Source organism: Trypanosoma theileri (assembly GCF_002087225.1).
Source record: "Trypanosoma theileri isolate Edinburgh chromosome Unknown TM35_Tth_35_V1, whole genome shotgun sequence".
Classification (NCBI taxonomy): Eukaryota; Euglenozoa; class Kinetoplastea; order Trypanosomatida; family Trypanosomatidae; genus Trypanosoma; species Trypanosoma theileri.
Window position 1 is genome coordinate 171,579 of NW_021639877.1, and position 19,198 is coordinate 190,776.

Genomic DNA, 19,198 nt, shown 5'->3' on the forward strand with positions numbered 1-19,198 from the left:
ATTACATTTCAAAATGCTTGGAATAGTGTTGGGAGTGTACCATACGAAAATGTGGTTGCCTTCCTATGCTGCCAACATACATTTTATTTTTCCTAAAGGGGATATCTTTCCCAAAGAAGAACCATATATGTGTATGGATTCAGAAGAGGATCTCTTATAATAATAATAATAATAATAATAATAATAATAATAATAATAGTTACTATTATTATTATTATTATTATTATTATTATTATTATTATTATTATTATTATTATTATTATTATTATTATTATTATTTGTTCGTTAACGTGACGGATCGTAGATTTCTGCATGTGGTTGCGACTCGTCTTTTGCATTTTAGGTGTGCGTATCTTTCTTGGGTATGACGCATCATACCTGAGTTTTGTTATTTATGAATTCTAATTTTTTCGTTTCAATATAGGCCTAAGAGTGAAAAATTGCTTTTTTTTTCTCTCTGTTTCTATGCGTACTCACATAAATTTCATGAAGTAAAACTTTGGTTATATAAAAGTTTTTGAGAACTTTTTTTTACTAAAAAAATAATATGGAACTTAAAAAATATTAATTTCATTTGCATCCCTCTTTATATCGATTCATCTTTTTCGTTTTGATCCTTCTAATATCGGTCTAAGTTCTAAGTATCTGCGCTAAATAACATCAAAGAGGTATATCAAGAAAAAATGAAAGGGAAACAACAGGTAACAAAAGGTTCGGAGAGTACATCTTTGGTAACGAAAGAAACAACAAAAGGAGAAGCATTACCGCTTATCCTACCAATATGGCATTTTATCACAGTAGAGCTCTTAATCTACCTACTGTGCCATTTGGCGTCTCTTGGATTGATTCTGTTCACCGCTGGAGACGTTCCATTTGTGTCCCCACGTGGGGGACTACTTCAACAGCATCGGAGGTTGAAACCACGACCGGGTGAAACGCGTGAGGCATTTGATGTATTTCGAGGACTGGGACAGGCGGGATCACCAGCATCCCTTGCACATCAGATAAGTGCAGACCTTGTTCTCACATTGGTACTTTGGTTTTCAGCTAATGGGTTCTTTCTGGTGTTTATTCGTCGAATTGATGGGGTTCTGGCGAATGAAAAGATGAGACAACAGACGTCCGGTAATACTGAAACAAAAATAAAAGAGAACGATGAGAAAAGCGGAGAAAATAAAAAGGGCACGGGAAGGGGTTTCCTGCAGGTGGAATGCCATACGTTTTTGAAGGATACCATTGTGGTTTTTTCAGTCATTCTCAGTATTGTCATTCCTATATGTGTTATCTCACAACCTTCTAATGAAGTGCGTTCGGTTGGCCCTGTCGTGGTTATGTTGACGGCTGCGGCGAACCTCTGCATGATTCAAGTGCAAGGTAATTCACGCGGGGCGCAGACATTTCTTAATTTATTTCAGGCACTAATCCTCATTGCACTTGTTGTTCTTGTTGCACAGGCAAATGTATTTGCTTATGCATGATGCATGTGGTTTGGGGTTTGAGCGATGATTGATAGAGGGTTTTAATGTATGGACAACATGTCACAGGTGTTGCGTTGGCGATCTGGACATTCTTGAGTACTGCTCACGGAAGGCAAACTTTTCCCCTTCTGCTTCTATCTTTTTTTTCTTTCTATTTATTCCTTGTCACATTGAATATTAAAGGGAAAACATTGAGAAAAAAATCTACTTGTGGTATATACACTTTTTTTTTGCCAATGCCTGGCTCAGAACTCATTTCTAATGGGTGGTTTCGTGAGGAAAACGATCAATGGCCTGGACAGGCGATGTCTCTTAAGGTAAGCAAGGTCCTGTACGATGCACCGACAAAGTATCAGCACCTTACAGTTTTCGAGACCGACCCCAAGGGTCCATGGGGAACTGTAATGACTCTTGACGGGTGTGTTCAGCTTACAGACTTTGACGAATTTGTTTACCATGAGATGCTTGCCCACACCTCTCTGTGCGCGCATCCAAACCCGGAACGTGTGCTCATCATTGGCGGTGGGGACGGCGGTGTTATGCGGGAGGTGCTGCGTCACGATACTGTGAAGAAGTGTGAGCTTGTCGATATTGACGAGGCTGTGATGGAGCAAAGCAAGATACATTTCCCACAGATCTCATGCGGGTTTTCTGACCCGCGAGCGACCGTTCTCGTGGGTGACGGTGCTGCATTCGTAAAGGAGGCACAGAGCAACACCTACGATGTGATCATTATTGACACTACAGATCCTGAAGGGCCTGCCTCAGAGCTCTTTGGAGAGGCATTTTATCACAATGTACTTCGCATCCTCAAGCCTGGAGGTATATGCTGCAATCAGGGTGAATCAATCTGGTTAAACCGCGATCTCATTGAGGGGATGCGGGACTTTATTAAGAACAAGGTTGGCTTTGCATCAGTAAAGTATGGAATGATCTATATACCCGCATATCCGTGCGGCAGTATTGGTACCCTCATGTGCTGCAAAGACGCAGATGCTGATGTGACCAAACCGCTACGACCTGTTGAGGCGATGTCCTTTGCAAAGGATCTGAAGTATTACACTTCTGATATGCACAAGGCGGCCTTTGTGCTTCCTCGATTCGTGGAACACCTCAACAAGTAATAAATTAAATATGTTTCCTTGGTGTTTGTATATATAAACATAAATATATATATATGTACGTGGTTTACTTAAGTGTTTTTTTCTAATATTTTCGAATGATGGTTACATGTGCCTCTATCCGTTTTGATCTACTAGTTCTCTGTTTTTTTTTTTTTTATTCTTGTTATTGTCCTTCTTGGGTTTGTAAATCCCTCTCTTTACCATCTGAGGTTTTTTTTTCTCTTTTTGCTTCTTTCTCTTTATTAGTTATAGTATATTGAAAATGAAGTCTTCTACCTTGGCACACACAGTGTCTTTGCACCGTGTTTGATTCCAAAGTTCTGGTGATTGTGGGGATGACGGTGGGGGTGGGGGTATTGTTTCCACGTGCCTGTCTTGAACCTATTGCCGTTTTAACGGAGAAAAAGAAGAGCAGTGGCAGCCGTGATTGTGCTGCAGAGGAGGAAGGAAGTGTTATTGATCAACATACTCCTCTTTCTTCATTAATGGAATATTTTTGTGCGAGGTTGTTGGTGAGGCAGGTTGATTCGTTCGGCCATCAAACTGCGTCTAGGCAAATTGATGTCCATTTGGGTAGCGTTACATCCCTTGTAGCAGAGGAGGGCCTTTATGTCCAGGTGCCCTCACGCCGCTTCACCTCTGAATGCGTGCGTTGTGCGAGAAATGGCACACCGATGGATGTGGTGATCTACAATAGCCTTAGAAATCGTTGGTGGAAGGATACTGCTGCTACTGATGGTAGTGGTCAAGGTGGTAATGGTGATGTCGCAGGAGACGAGGGGTATATGTACGGTTTCGTCCAGTTTATTGGACTTGGTCACGAGGGTGGGGGTTTGCTCCTCGCTGCATTCTCCACGCTTCCTCTGTTTAACATGCTGCGTATGGTGGTTCTGGAGACGCTTCCACAAGTTCTTCGCACAGCAAGGGAGGTAGACAGTAACCTCCTTGGGGTAAAACACGAGGATAGAAGAAAAGTTTCTGCGGTGTTTATGAATGCCATGTCGCCTCTTTCTGCCCTTGTGGATGTGGAAAGTACAGTGAATAAAACATCTGGAAATGGAAAGTTTTACTTGCATTTTCCAGGGAACGATATTGCTATCACTCGTCCAGATGACCTTCGGTGTCCATTTGTCGATGTTCCACTCTCTGTTCTACTTATGAGTTTTTCATACGATGCCCTTCGTGTCATTTATTCTATTCTCTTACAAGAGAAAAAGGTCGTCTTTATCGGGGCAACCCCACAGCACGCTTCAGCATGTGTTGTGAGTGTTCAAGCAATGCTTCTTCCATTTGTATGGTCCCTACCGATAGTTCCATATTTACCCCCTGAAGCGTGTGACGTCCTTGAGTCACTTGGTGATTCTGGATTTATATTGGGCTCTACATCAGATGTGGTACCGGGACTCATGCTGCGCAGTAGTACTTCTAATTGTCAACGACGTGGTAAAACCTCAGGAGCAGCAGGAGGAGGAGGACGAGCAGGTGAGGAGAAACCTGGTGAGGGTGAGGAGTGCCGTATTTGGTTCGCCGATGGACGCACAGGTGTGGTTGGTGTCTCACCATGTGATACAGATCGTTTGTCCTTTACAGCGCTGGATTTGGTGCCACCTAGCGAGAAATTGAAAGATGCGATGAAGCGGATGGTCTCGAAGGAACAGCGTCAGATGTTTCACGGAACACTAGGTTCAGCAGTGGGGCAATCATTTGGTGGGTTTTCACTGTGCTCTACCACGTCTACATTATTTTCTTCCTTATCTACTGTGGAAGAGCTACATGTCGCATTCCTTGAGTACAACGTGCACCGTCTTGTTGGAAATTATCGAAAAGGTTTGTTGGCTCAAGGTAGCAACAGCAGCATGAACAATAGTAGTGTTAGTGGTGGTACTAATTGTGTATCACGGATGCAGGGCGGTGCAGCCTTCGTCATTGATTACACACGTTTTTTACCAGGTAACCTTGACAATAACATCTCTCTCGCTCGCTGCATCGTCGGTACACGAATGTACCGTCACTGGGAAAGCGCTGTGTTATCGCTTGAAACACTCGGTATTCTGCGATCTCTTCTTGGGGAGTTTGTTCGTAGCCGCTTGCGGTCTCTTGAGCGAGATGCCACCGCATCCACGTTGGCTGGAAAAGAGACCCTGGCTACGCATTATTATCTCTCTAACCAACGTATGGTTGGAATGTTATGTCTTTTTTACATTCGCAGTGTACGACGCTTTCCAGAACTATACAACGATCTGGAGGGGAATGATGTATTACGACTAAGTGAAGGTGTTGGTATAAATTGCCTGGGTAGTGGTGGTTCTACCGTCGCGATGACAGCAGCTACTGGGAATAGCAGAGGTGGCGTAGGGAGCAGCAGTGGTACCAACTCCAACAAAGGACTGATGCGTTCTCTTTTTTCAAAGGCAACAAAGGCAGTGAAGAACAGTCTTGTGGTGCACCACCACAGAATCCCTATTCAGACATTCGTTCAGGCTTATGGTAGTTTCGCTAACAAGACAAATTATGAGAAAGACCCCAGCAAACCCGCAACACTGAGTAAGGAGTTCAAGAATAGGACTGCTATCGCCGCTACGTTTGTGCCAACGCAGCAGCAAGATCAAGGAACGTTGGCGATGTCACCTAGTGTATTATCAACCTATGTTTATGATGTTGAGGACGACCTTTATGGACCATCCATGGCTTGTGCGGGAGATGTAGATGAGACCGATGTACCACGTCGTGCCATAGGTGGTATTAATGAGTCTACATCATCTGTAGTATGTCGGCGTCTACCTTTGGACATTATACACCAGTTTGGACGTTATCATGTGCTTCTGAACCCCACTAAGGAAAATGTATACACAACAGGAATATGCGGTGACACGATGCAGGTATTATCCAGGGTGCAACTGGAAAGATACGTGGAGTTTGGAATGTTATTCGTGGCCGATCCAAGTATCTTGCCGTCTATCGAGAGTAAGCGTCAATTAATGCTATGTATGCCTCAGCCCCAGTCTGAACCCCAACCCCAACCCCAACCTCTTCCACTGCCTCTGCCTCAACCTCAGCTTCAACCTCAGTTGCAGCTGCAGCTACAAAAACAGGAACCACTGCTATCGTCTTGTCCTCCATGGGAATCTGGTACTGTGGGCAATGTAAGTGATGTTCTATTTGAGGCTCAACCGCTTCCATTTTCAATGGATGAAGTAACGCGTGCACCGGAATTGCCGCCACTACCGGATGTATTTCCTCCCCCTCAACATTCTTTTCAGCATCAAATGGTTACTTCGGGTGCATTAGGTAACAGCTCCGGGTCACAAAACCACCAAAGTTCTGCTGTCAGTTGCAGTGTCGGGGTCCCTCCTGGAGGTGGTAATGTTATGGATGATTTGTTTGCTTTTGCAGTGCCAAAGCCCAGTGCACCACCGGGCAGTGAAAGTGGGTGCAATCGACTGGAAGACTTCTTTCAATGAAAAGAAAAAAAAAGAAAAAAAGATATGAGTCTTGTTGTCTGTAATATATTTCCGTCGATGTACAGGCAAGTTGTGTCATCTTCTTTGCAGATACTTATGGTATTATTGCCTTTTGCTACTGGTACTATTGTTTGTGATAAATTGATAATTTGAAGCATCAAATTGGTTTCTTTTTTTCTGTCTCACTTTGCACATCAAATTTTGTTTGAACTTTTAAAATATCAGACAGGTGGGCAGCATATTCTTCAAGAGGAGAGGGGCGTCGGTGTGAAAAAATAAAAACATGCCACCACCACCGCCACCACCGCCGCCTGGATTGAAGAAGGCACCGGCACCTCTACCACCAGCAGCAGAGGGAGCAGTTGTAGGAGTGAAGGAGACGGTAAACCCACCACCACCACCACCGCCTGGATTGAAGAAGGCACCGGCACCTCTACCACCAGCAGCAGAGGGAGCAGTTGTAGGAGTGAAGGAGACGGTAAACCCACCACCACCACCACCACCTGGATTGAAGAAGGCACCGGCACCTCTACCAGCAGCAGCAGAGGGAGCAGTTGTAGGAGTGAAGGAGACGGTAAACCCACCACAGCCACAACCACCGCCGCCTGGATTGAAGAATATGAAGGATTCACCTCCGGTGGTGTTCGTGGCTGGAGAGGATGAGGCACAGCCAGAATCTTCTTTAGCTGAGAAGAAAAATCATGTACCTTCTTTATCGTGGGAGTTAGGGAAGTTGAATGGCCGTGGTTTGCCTCGGTTGTGCTCTGGGGTTGGAGTGGATGGAACAATAGCTGGCAGATCGCCCTCACCATTTGTGTCAAGCACGGTGACTGCTGTTGGGGATGACATAGATGTTATTGGCTGTACAAAGTCCCCAGTTCACCATCATCCTCGTGATAAATTGTTTTATTCTCCACAGGGTCGAGTGAATGATTTCTCTACAACTACTGCCGTTGCCACGGGTATTGTGGGAAGTGATGATGTGGTTGGTTCCAATAATCCTTCTGTGATTCGAGATAATTTACTGAGGCTTTTAGAGAAGCTATCTCATAACAGGGATGGGGATGCGGGGAGAACTGGTTCTTCCGGTGAAAAGGAGAAAGGATGTAATAATAGACCACATGTTGACGTGGACGATGCCTTAGATGATCTTTTTGCTCATGTAATCTCCGTTCTTGAAAGTATTGTGCAGAAATTTCTTTTTCATTCCCTAACAAGAGAATGGAAGTCAAAGATTTGCATTAGTGAATCAGTTCAGTCATCTGCGACAAAGGAATATGATCTTCCTTGGTTGTTGGCGTGGCGTGAAGCGCAATGCCAAGATGAAGAGGCATGGATTATTTGGAAATCTGCTCTATGTCGTTCCTGGAGACGTACAAGGCGTGAGTGTGCATCCCGAGATCGTAGTGAAGCACTGGCAATTACTCTGTTTCAGCTCGATCCCTTGAGAGTTGCTTCATCAAGGCTCACGCTGAACCCATTCCCTCATGATGTGGAAAGACTTCAGGATGAGCGACGTAAGACCAGAGCAAAATTACATGCACTTATATGCCATGTACTGTATACCTGTCCTGTGATTCTCATTGATAAATACACTCAACGTCTGGCAGTAACAGCAGAAATCGATTTGGATTTGCTGCGACGATGGATACTTGAGACTAGAGGGAATGGAGACACTGAGGAAAATATCATTGGGTTCATTCACGCTCTTAACAGCCGGGAGTTAGATAAAATAGACGACGTTGAACTCACGAGCCTCGATGAAGTGGAGCGTCTCTTTGCTGCAGAGCGTCGGGCGCTACTTTCCCGGTTTGATGCAGGGTTGCTCCCACCACCGTCTCGTGTGGTGGAACCGGTTTCATCTTGCAATCCACCACTCTACCCCGCATCTTCTGTTTCTCCACCGCCTCTCTACTCCACTACTGCACTCCGACGGCACGTTGATCCCACTCCTGTGGAACTGCGCCCCCAAACCTTTACCACACTCGAGTGGTCACCAATGGCCCGCAAACCTCTTGAGATGGAAATATCGTTAGCAACGCGTTTTGCCTCATCACCAGATGATGTAATGTATCCCATCTCCACTGCTAAGGTTGAGCATGAAACACCGAGGGTAAAGAGGTTGGCTGGTTCTGGGGGCCGTTTTATGGTGTGGCAGCAGGATGATCTGAAGAGTTCTAGCGCCTCATGCTCACCACACGTACGGATTTTGGATGCTGAGCGGTCGGTGAGACAGCTTCCCTCCGCTCTGAAATCACCTCGTTCTCTATCATCGTGGTGAGGAAGCATATTATTATGTTTTTTTTTTTTTATTTCTATATCGATCTGTTTTTTTTTTTTTATTGTTTTCGCGATTACCGTTTTTTTTTTTTTTTTTTGGCTTTGCGCCATCAAGATCTCGTTTTTTGTCTCTCCCTCTTTTTCTTTTTCTCCTCTGTATGTGTGTCTATGTTTTACTTTTCCTAATGTATATTTCATTTCTTTTTTTTTTGTATTTTACTGGAAGCCTTTTCTTGTAGGGGTGGTGACGTGTGGACTCTGCTGTGCCCGATACAGAGCAAAGAAGAATCTACATATATTTACAGCGAATCACTTGCGGGGAGAGACGCACGTGTATCCACATCTCACCACTCGAGCCCTTGTTGCAGTGCATGAGTAGAAGGGAATTTAAAAGGGGTAGAACTCTCGTAAAGAAAGGAATAGATAACGAACAACAACACCAACAAAAAGACCTCACGTGGGGTGGAGTTTATACAAACTCTATATATTCCAAGTAAGCAGGGTGCTTCCTCACTCAGAGTTATTATTTGTTCCGCGTTTTCTGGACCTGTCTTACGAGAGGGTGAGACGCGCGTAAGCCTCGGTATTGTACTTCTTAGAAGCAACAACATCTTCCTCGCTTTTCTATTGGTAGACAGCACTGACGATGCAGGAGCCACTTGTACCATCTATTAACTTTGCCATGGTATGTCCAGGCGTTTACCGCTCCGGGTACCCAACGAAAAAGAACTACCGCTTTATTCGTGCTCTACGGCTTCGCACCATTCTCTATCTTTGTCCAGAAGAATATGCAGAAAGTAACGTAAAGTTTTGCGAAGAAAATGGTATCAATATTCTTCGATTCCCAACTGAAGGCAACAAAGAACCCTTCATGGATATATCAGAATCATTAATGCACCGGATCCTTACTGCTCTTATTGACACAAGAATACACCCAGTTCTCATTCATTGCAATAAAGGCAAACACCGAACAGGAACTGTTGTTGGATGTCTGCGATTATTGCAAGGGTGGTCCCTTGTGTCAATTTTTCAAGAGTATCGCAGCTTTGCCGGAGACAAGGTGCGCATGGGAGATCAACAGTATGTGGAGCTTTATCATCCTATCGTGCGCGTGGCTCCGCCGTATGTGGCGGAGTGGGTATGCATTACGCCCATTGTTACTGTCGTTGAGAGCGAACGGGAGTTGTTGGAGGCAGAATCACGGCAGCTCGGTTGGAGCCTGGTATCACCACCAACCCCTCCTGCGGCGCAGCAACCAGATATAATAAAGACACCGGTAGAGCAACCTGGAAAAAAGAATGTTGCGGTGCATAGCAACAAAGACGCTGATGCTGCTATATCAACAATAAAATCAGCTCCTGTTACTGCTCCCCCAGCCGCTACTGCAGCCACAACGACATCCCACCGCGCGAGCGGTCATATTGACGGTAACAACAGCGCACCAAAAGTGAAGGAGACCACTACGGTGTCGCGGAAGGAACTCGGTGAAAGCAAGAAAAGTCAAAAATAGTTTGTCTAGTTCTCGATTTTAGGGCGATATTACTCATTATTATGATGCACCATGCTTCTTTTTGTATATACGTGTCAAATTGTTCGCTTCTCTCCAGGAAAAGTAGAAAAAAAAAAATGGGGGGATATTGCCTTTTCATTTGAATCTTTCTAAGACATGGCTGTGGGTGTCACTTTTTTAGTTCCGTTATTTTCTCTATGTGTTACACATATGTCAGTAGCAGGTCCGTCGCAGCGGAGGCCACTCCCATTTTTTTTTTTTTTTTTCTTCTTCCTTGGCTCTGATGTAGGGGGGAATCCTGAGTTACTGGATGAATCTTTGACATTTTTTTTTTTTCCTTTCTCAACTGCCCTTTTTTTTTGTTAATTTTCATTTCTGACTTCAGTTGATAAAATAAAGATGTTCCTCTGGTTTGTAAATGTAAAGTAAAAGGATGCGAGTGAGTGCATGTACACGTGCCTTTTAACTACCTTTTCCAGTGCTTGTGCACTAAAAATGACTAACAAACACAAAAGGTGAAAATACACATGTTACGTCATACTAGCGTGTTCTCCGCGTCCCACTTTACATGGGATATACTTATAAACGTTAAATATGAACTTTTATTGATGCCATATCGTTCAAGAGATGTTTTCTTTGCAGTCTTCAGTTGACTGTAAGATACTAATAGGACCTAGATTGGTACACATTCGTTTCAGTGATTGTAAAGTTTCCTTATGACCCATAGGAATATTGCAAGTGTTTCTTAAAACGACGTGTAATATCTGGAAGTTTCCTAAAAAAAAAAAAAAAAACCTGCCACAATAGTGCGACAGGAGTACGACAAAATCCCATGGAGATGACAAGAGTTGACATGACACTTATGAACATTGGGTAAGAGAAAGATGTGAGTACAGTTCCAGTTTGATTGTCCGCAACTTTGAAGCAACTGAACTTTCGAAGATTTTCCTTTATAGCTTTCAAATTGTTCTTATTGAACAACTCTAGGCGATTTTCAAGGGGGTTTTCATGCAGGATTGCTTAGTAAAGGAGGAAACGAGGAGGCGCAGAGAAACATTTTCCTCTGAAAGTGGGAGTGAGCTTATTGAATTGAAGGAAATACATACAGAATGGGTTTGGTTATTGGATATTATGTACTCATTTATTGTCTTTGTTTATTATTATTATTATTATTATTATTATTAGATATGAAGATAAAATGTAAGTGGTATACTGTCCTACAGTGTACTGCTGTGTTAAGAAGTATCCCAGCAGAGTGTGGGTAATAAAAACTTGCTGTGACTCTTCTCTACTGTGTGTTTTCTCTGGCGTTGTCGGAACTCCCTTTTTTCGTAAAAAAACAAAAAAAAACGAAAGAGAAACCTCTACTTTTTTAACTTACTGTTTCAATATTTTGACTTGATTTCACCGCGACGAAAACAAACAAGCAAACTAGGAAAAGGGGATTACTCATAACATTTTATCTAGCCTAGGTGATACAGTTCTTTTTCACTTTTTTGCATACACATAGGTAGTATATATATATATATATATATATATACAGAGTAGAAACAAGTGGGGGTAAACAGAGACTGTTAATAGAAAGTTTGTGTGAGAATGTCGTCTATACTGCGCAACAACTATGCGCTTATGATGTTCTACGTGCGCGAGAAGCTGTGGCGGCATGCGGAAGTTGTGTGCAGCGACACTATCAAGACGACGGACAGCTGGATCTTCCGTGTGTGGCGTGGTCTGTGCTACGACCAGCAGGGCCAGGCGAACGAGGCGCTGCGTGAGTACAAGGCGGCCGAACAGCGGCGGGAGACGGCGGTGCCGGCAGCGATGGGCCTCGTACTGCTCTACCGGCGGACCAAAGACGCGGCCGGCCTCGCGGCGGCGGAGCGGACACTCGCCGATGGCCCCAGCGCGGGGGAGACAAGCGCGTGGGTGCAGGCGGCGGCGCTCGCGTGGGCCGCGGGGGACACCGCCGGAGCCCGCGAGGTTCTTGCGCGCCTCCCCGACGCCGCGGGGGCGGAGGGACGCGATGCCTGCACGAGTCTCGCGGTGGTGCGGGCGTGGGTCGATCTCAGCACCGGCCGCGGCGCTTTTCTTGAGCGGTGTGGCACACTCTTCCGACAGGCAATGACTGAAGAAGAAGAGAGCGGGCATGGCGTGGATCTGGACGCCACCATGGGATGCGTTGCGTTCTACGAGCGCAAGTTTCAGTTCTCACCCGCACAACAGCTACTTAATAGACTCATTGTTAGCCACCCAAATTTTACCCCAGCACTCATCGTAAAGGCGAGGCACCTCATGAAAGCAGAGGATTGGGAACAGTGCTGGGAAACAACAAAACGTATTTTGGCAAAGGATAAAACAAACTTAGAGGCACTAGCCCTAAATACACTTTTTCTTTTGGTAAAAGATGCTCGATATGAAGACGCCGCGGCGCAGTTGCCCCGACTTCTTGAGGCGGTACAAGAAAAGGAACCAAAGAATGCATTACTCCTTTTTGAATACGCACAGTGTTTTTCACGTCTTGGTGGCTCTCACTTACCCCTGCTGAGTGTTACAATGCAATTTGCAGAAGCTGCTCACCGCATGGCACCCCATAAGGGTGACTACCTTGCTGAAGTGGGATATCAGCAAATGCTGCGTGGAGACTATAAAGCAGCTATTGCAACTTTTAAGAAAGCTTCATCCACCTCTGATAGTAGTATAAGCGCACTTTTAGGTCTTGTTAGGTGTCTCATACTTACTGGAAATTTAGATGAGGCATCACATCAAATTGAATTTCCTAATGAAATTCAGGCACCAAATCAGCGTAATGCAGAGTTAAGTTTACTTAATGCAATGTTGCAGTGGCGACGTCAAAAAAATCAACCAAAAACATTATTATTCCTAGACCAAGCAGCAGAAGCTATAAAACATGATGTGGGTGCACATCCAAACGGTATGGAACTCTATATCAAACTTAATCCACCATTAATGCTAGATGTAGCGAAAGAGTATATGCAACACTGCCGTACAGAACCACCAGATCCAACCATACAGAAAGTGGATCCTATCGCAGAGAAATGTAAACGACATCTTGAACTTTTACTTCGACATGTTCCTGGTTGTTTAGAAGCTCAACTTCTTCTTTCCAAGATATATTTCGTTGCTGGGGACTTAAATAAGGCACAAACAATGATAACGACTAGCATTCGGCATGAACATACACTTCCAGAGGCATTTCTTTTATCTGCGCAAATATGTCAATACATTGGAAATGCAAAAATGGCTAACCAGGCTCTAGAACAAGCATTAACTCTTGATTTTGAAGTGAAAGATCAACCACAATATAACCTTCTTCATGGTATTGTACTTGGAATGATGAATAAACAGCAAGAAGCATTAGAGGCATTACAGTTGGCGCTAAAACTTACCAAGGATAAGTCTCGTGTCACTAATAAAGGACGTCCTCTACAACCACTGAGCATACAGGACCACGTGAGTTTGTACTTACAATTGGCGCAAACTTATCTTAAGCTGCACGATGCAGATGAAGCACGTGCGACTATAGCTGAAGCAACAGCTTTATTTAAAGATACTACACAAGCTGGTCGCATATCAATTGCGAGTGCGATGATAGCCGCCCGAACAGATGTTGATAAAGCTATTGAAATCCTCAAACAAGTTCCACCTAGAAGTGAATTTTTTATTGCGGCTAAAATGCGTATGGCAAATCTTTATCTTATTCACAGGCAAAACCGACGTATGTACGCTGAGTGCTTTGAGCAACTTGTGGAAGAGGTCCCAACGCCACAGAGCTTTCTTGAACTTGGTGAGGCATATACCAATATTCAGGAACCCGAGAAAGCTATCGCTGCATACGAAAAAGCAAAAGCTATGGATCCCAATAATGGTGAGTTGGCAGTTCGTATTGGACGGGCACTTGTATCAACACATGACTATCAACGTGCTATTTGTTACTACCGTGATGCTGTCGCTGCAGATGGAACGAAATTCGCCGTTCGTGCTGATCTTGCGACACTCTACTGGCATCTTGGGGCAGCAGATCGTGCCATTGCGGTGTTGAGCGAGTCACCAGCGTGGAAAGGTGAACCTGATGTGAGTGAAGAAATAGAGAAGGCCATTGAACGGGTTAATTGTTCACTACTCATGTGCAAGATACATCGCGGGTGTCAGAAGCCTCAACTTGCAGCGGAAGCATTAATAAAAGCACGTAGCTTTCAAGAACATGTCTTACATTACATGATGCGTAATGAAACACGTGAAACACTCTACCAACAGAAAGTTGTTGCCGCAACAATTGCGCTAGAACTTGGTAACTATTATGCTTCTATTGGAGATGTACAGCGTGCAAAGGAGTGTTACCAAGAGGCACGGTTGTATGATGAGTCAAATGAGGTAGTGATGTTAGCAGGTGCTCGACTCTTGCTTAATAGCGGTGATGTTAACGCATGTGAGGAACAATGTAATTCTATACTTCGTATCAATCCTGCATGTGAGGAGGCTGTTGTAATCCTTGCTGATCTCATGGTACGCCGTAACCGCTTTGAAGACGCTGCACACAGTTTTAATCAGTTATTAGAGAAGACACCAGAGAATTATGAGGCGTTGGTGCAGTATGTGCGGTTGCTGCGGCACGCTGGTCGACTCAGTGATGCAGAAAAAGTATTGGAACGGGCATCAGGTCTCGTCCCGATGGGTCAAAATCCACCACCTGGACTTAGTTTTGCACGTGGTTTGTACCATCGCTATTGCGGTGAAAATACAGAGGCCCTTCGTGCATTTAATGCTGCGCGGCTGCCTGCTGATGATACACCATGGAGTGAGCCGGCGTTGGCAAATATGATTGAAATGTATCTCGTCCCAACAAATGAAGAACTGTGGATGGATACCACACTACGGGAAGATGATAGGAATGAAAATGTCAAAATTGCAGAACGTTTGTTGTTGCAAATGCCACATGGGGAGTCTCGAGACATTCTTCAAGGGTACTGCTGGTTGGCGACGAAAAAACGAACTCTGGTGGAACGTGCTGTAAAGGAGTTTACACGTCTCTGCGCTTCTGCTGAGATGATGGAACAACAAATTGGGAAACAAGTTACAAAGAATGAAAATAAGGGAGATGAAAAGGATGAAGATGAAAAATTATTGAATTCTATGAAGGAGCAAACATTAAATACAGGAAAGTTGAATCTCCCTGCTCGTCTGGGTCTGGCCATAGCATATTTTATCAGTGGATTGGAAAAGAAGGCAGTTGCTGAGCTTAGCTCCATTATTTTTCTACCATTTGAACCTGCCACAAGCGACACTGTGCACCGTGCTCGCTTGCTGAGTGCACATATAGATATGCAGAAGAAAGACTTTAAATCTTCCCAGTCTCTACTGCAAAAGGTTATTGAATTAGATAAGAGTTGTGCCCAGGCGTGGCTTATGTTAGGTGCTGTGTATGAGAAAGAAACAAATTACAGTGAGGCGGCTAAGTGTTATGAGAATGCATGGAGTCTGTCACGGGAGCGGGATCCGTCAGTTGGCTACAAACTAGCTTTTCATCTTATGAAGTCAGGAAAATTTGTGCCTGCAATCGATGTTTGTCGTAAAGTACTGGACGCACACCCTAAGTATCCCAAAATCAATGAGGTTGTGAATGTCTGCCACAGTCTTCTGCGCCCTTGATGGGGCTCACATGGGAAGAAAAAAAAAAGTTTGGACGTCACGAATGTAAGAGATATAAACCACAGTGGGTGTTTGTAGAGAAGGGAAAAAAAGGAATTGGGAGATCTTGTAGAGCAGATATACATTCTTACATATGTATGTCTTATTTATTTTGTTTATTTCTGTAGTGCAATTTTTTTTTTTTTCTGTTTTTCTTTCTTCTTTTTTTGTTCTCTGTGTCTCTCTCCTTTGTGATTTGACTTTATTTGCATTTCACTCGTCGTTTTTTTTTTTTTTTTCTTTACTTCTCCACCTTCATTACCAACGGAATGTGCCCTCGTGTGGATATAATTCTCTATCTATTTCTCGCTTTCTTCATTTCTCTATGTGCATATCACTATGCCTGTGTCTGTTTTAAATTGTGTGGTCTTTAGATCTTATGTACAGAAATACTTATGGTCTGGTTTCTATGCCTATTATTATTGTTATTGTTATTATTATTATTTTTATTGTTTCCCTTGCCTGCGTCAATCACAATTCCCCCCCCCCCTCCTTCACTAATGAAAGGTAACGAAAAAGAAAAAAAACGCACACGCACTCAAAAAAAAAAAAAAAAAATATTTGTTTACTGTCGTATGCCTCAATGTCGACAGTTTAGTAAATGTGAAGAAGTAGAGCCGGTGATTGTGTGCCGTCTGTGTGGAGATTCATGGGACACACCAGTAGAACTACAACCATGCGGTCATATCTTTTGTAAAGTATGCTTACTTGACTACAAGTCCCGCTGTCCTTCCACTTCCTCCTCTTGTGATTGTACCAATAGCAATAGCAATGATGGAAAGAGTGCCAGTGGTAATGACAACGATGATATGAGGGGTGTTTTGTGCCCCACATGCCGCTGCATGTTGTTAGGTAGTGATAGTCCCAACCGACTTCTTGTGAATAAATCGCTTGCAGTGAATGTGCGGTGCAGCCGTTGCGGATGGCAGGGGTCCCGCGAACAGAGTGGGCGCCATGTGTGCGAGGCAAAGATAATGGAAGAAAATAGTTCGTTGAGAGCTGGAGAAAATAGTTCATTAGGAGCTGAAGGAAAGAGTTCATTGAGAGTAGGGGAAAATATCTCGTTGGAAGTTGGAGGTCCCAGCAGTGAATTGCTAAGGAATTTTGGGGAGGTGGAGTCGCCACCGGCAAGTTGTACGGAGCGCGATCAGGTCGTACCGGCGATTCAGCCAAGTGGTAGCGGCAACTGGGAGGATTACGGACTCACACAGGAGGAGTACGATCAAATTATGAGTGTATTTGTACACTTTGACACAGAGGGGAGGGGATTTCTGACCCGGGCGCAGTTGCGGCAACTTGCGTTTTCTCTCAATTACGTGAACCGAGAGGAGGACATTGATCATATGCTCTCTGAGATGGGTTGCGATGAGAGCGGTGGTATTATGTTTGCTGATCTTCGCAAGTGGCTGGGAAGTCATCACCCCAACCCAGATGCACTCTATGGCCTTTCACAGTATCAATACACACAAGTGGTGCTGCAGTACCGTAGTCACATGAACCAGAGTGGTCTGTTGTCGTGGGAGGCCTTTCGGGAGTTGTGCCTCAATAACAATTATGCTGAAAATCACTACGAGGCGTGGGAACTCTTTAGGTCGTGTGATAGATCTCTTGGCGGGGTTATCAATCTTCACGAATTCCTCTTAATATGTCAACGCTTGTGGGGGATTAATGAGAATAACGGGAAAACCAAATCAAATATGGAGCCAAAAAAAAAGCAACAACGACCACAATTACAGCAACCACCACCACCACCACCGCCACAACCGATGCAAGTACAACCATATCAACAGTATACAAATCCTTATGGTAATGGAGAGCCTGCGATGTATGAAACTCCATTATCTTCCGAAGTGGAGTGTGAGGGGAAGATAAAAAGGGAGTGTTCCGTTATGTGAAGCACTAGATTAATTCACATGACATTTCTAGGTTTTATTTTATTATTTTTTTTTTCTTCTTGTCTTTTCCTTTATCTATATTATGGGACATTGTAGTGTGACACGGTGGCGTTACTACTACTAATACTACTACTACTAATATGCAGCCCACGGCTGGGTGTACCTGCATATTTCTTCTTGCTCTTCTCAGGACTGCTGAGGAAGTAGATGACGTGGTTGGGGAGGCACATTACATTTTTATGTTACTCATGCCTACTTCTATATCTTCATGAAATAACTGTAATCATACCAATAAAAATAATAATGTCGGTAAGAGTAATGAAAAGAACGCCAACAGAAGAAGATGGAGAAGCCTCTCCCTTCGATATCCTTCTGGTGGAAGTGTGGAGAATGTAGTGGTGTGGGAAAAGTCTCTCTGACTAAATGAGTCGTTCCCCATGTAAGACGCAAATGCTATTCAAAATGCCATTTTTATGCATCTCCTAATGGGTAATTCGTGTATGGGCTTCGGCTCCCAGAAAAAAATACTTATTCTGTGATTAGAGATGGTTAGTTCTGCATATTAGTGCCAATTTTTTTTTCACGAAGAAAAAGGAAAAGGAAAATCAAACTGTTGGCTGTTATTTTTTGTTTCGCGGTCATTTGACACATTAATGGTGTTTAATGTCCATCATGGTTTTTCTTTCTTTTCGTTATGTGTTGAATTATCTTCTTTTTATCTTAATCCAAATCCGGTACGTGTTAAAGTTTCCTGTGGCGTTTTTTTTTTTCTTTTTTCTGCATTCACGGCCTAATTTCTCATATTTTATTTTATTTTGTTTTTTTTTGTTTCGCACGTATGTAGGTAATATATTCAAGGTGGAACAAAGGTCCAGTGGTGCCACGGGAGCTGTTGTTGTTTCTCCATTACGGGTACTGTAATGGGGTCTTTTGAAGAGTTTTTGCTTGCGGCTGTGGAAAAGGCTCCTTTCCTTATTGGTGAAACCACAGCATCATCATCGCTACAGGAGAAGAGAAAAAGGTCTCGAGATGTTGAAGAGGTGAAGAGTACTACTACTACTACTACTACTACTACTAGTAGCAGTAGTAGTACTGAAAAGAAAAAACAAGACCATGACGAAGATATTGTTCGACTGCAACGAATACTGGTGGATGGTCCACTACAGCCACTGGGTGCAGAACACGGGCTTTATCACATCCTTCTTCCCACATTTCTCGCCACAATGGGGGCGGCACGGGATGTGTGGCGTGCAAAGCAGGCACTGCAGACGGCAAAGGAGAAACGGTCTGAGACGAACGAAACAGTGGGCACCAGCCAGACGGTTTCGGCCCCCAGTGCTGTTTCATCTGCGAACGAGAACGAGGAACAACCGTTAGATGAGGCAGCCTTGCAGCGGGCTGTTGTAGCTGCCCAGAAGGCGTTGAGTGTACAGCAGCATGCGCTAGATGCTGCAAAAACTAAGGTGTGTGTACTACTAGAGGCTGTTTCACAGCATAGTGGTTCGACGACATAAAGCGTGGTGTAACGCAAAAAAAAAAACAAGTGATTATATATATATATATATATATATATATATATATATGAAAGAAGTAAGTGGTCAAAATATGACTTGTCGTGAAGTTCCTTTATTCTGCTATTTTTGAATTGTCACTTGATCTATAAACTTCCTCTCGAAGTACTCTTTCCGTTTTTTGTGTCAAAAAAAAAAAAGAAAAGGAAGTAAGGATACAAACATATAAGTGC

At 43.8% G+C, this 19,198-nt stretch overlaps 8 protein-coding genes across 8 annotated transcripts; all 8 read left to right on the plus strand.

Annotated features, from left to right (window-relative positions):
* Positions 1-683: 683 nt before the first annotated feature.
* TM35_000351700 (uncharacterized protein) lies at positions 684-1,478 on the plus strand (the record flags this gene model as incomplete). The annotated part of the gene is made up of 1 exon (XM_029029223.1): positions 684-1,478. The coding sequence occupies one exon, from the start codon at positions 684-686 to the stop codon at positions 1,476-1,478; it is 795 nt and encodes a 264-aa protein (XP_028879492.1).
* A 236-nt stretch (positions 1,479-1,714) lies between these two features.
* On the plus strand, positions 1,715-2,602 carry TM35_000351710 (putative spermidine synthase; the record flags this gene model as incomplete). Its single annotated transcript, XM_029029224.1, has 1 exon — positions 1,715-2,602. The coding sequence occupies one exon, from the start codon at positions 1,715-1,717 to the stop codon at positions 2,600-2,602; it is 888 nt and encodes a 295-aa protein (XP_028879493.1).
* A 335-nt stretch (positions 2,603-2,937) lies between these two features.
* On the plus strand, positions 2,938-6,063 carry TM35_000351720 (uncharacterized protein; the record flags this gene model as incomplete). Its single annotated transcript, XM_029029225.1, has 1 exon — positions 2,938-6,063. One exon carries the CDS (start codon positions 2,938-2,940, stop codon positions 6,061-6,063), a length of 3,126 nt encoding a protein of 1,041 aa, XP_028879494.1.
* A 283-nt stretch (positions 6,064-6,346) lies between these two features.
* On the plus strand, positions 6,347-8,344 carry TM35_000351730 (uncharacterized protein; the record flags this gene model as incomplete). The annotated part of the gene is made up of 1 exon (XM_029029226.1): positions 6,347-8,344. The coding sequence occupies one exon, from the start codon at positions 6,347-6,349 to the stop codon at positions 8,342-8,344; it is 1,998 nt and encodes a 665-aa protein (XP_028879495.1).
* Positions 8,345-8,989: 645 nt separating this feature from the next.
* TM35_000351740 (tyrosine phosphatase) lies at positions 8,990-9,853 on the plus strand (the record flags this gene model as incomplete). Its single annotated transcript, XM_029029227.1, has 1 exon — positions 8,990-9,853. The coding sequence occupies one exon, from the start codon at positions 8,990-8,992 to the stop codon at positions 9,851-9,853; it is 864 nt and encodes a 287-aa protein (XP_028879496.1).
* Positions 9,854-11,449: 1,596 nt separating this feature from the next.
* TM35_000351750 (tetratricopeptide repeat protein, predicted) lies at positions 11,450-15,520 on the plus strand (the record flags this gene model as incomplete). Its single annotated transcript, XM_029029228.1, has 1 exon — positions 11,450-15,520. One exon carries the CDS (start codon positions 11,450-11,452, stop codon positions 15,518-15,520), a length of 4,071 nt encoding a protein of 1,356 aa, XP_028879497.1.
* A 614-nt stretch (positions 15,521-16,134) lies between these two features.
* Positions 16,135-17,454, plus strand: TM35_000351760 (EF hand; the record flags this gene model as incomplete). The annotated part of the gene is made up of 1 exon (XM_029029229.1): positions 16,135-17,454. One exon carries the CDS (start codon positions 16,135-16,137, stop codon positions 17,452-17,454), a length of 1,320 nt encoding a protein of 439 aa, XP_028879498.1.
* Positions 17,455-18,374: 920 nt separating this feature from the next.
* On the plus strand, positions 18,375-18,968 carry TM35_000351770 (uncharacterized protein; the record flags this gene model as incomplete). Its single annotated transcript, XM_029029230.1, has 1 exon — positions 18,375-18,968. The coding sequence occupies one exon, from the start codon at positions 18,375-18,377 to the stop codon at positions 18,966-18,968; it is 594 nt and encodes a 197-aa protein (XP_028879499.1).
* Positions 18,969-19,198: the final 230 nt, after the last annotated feature.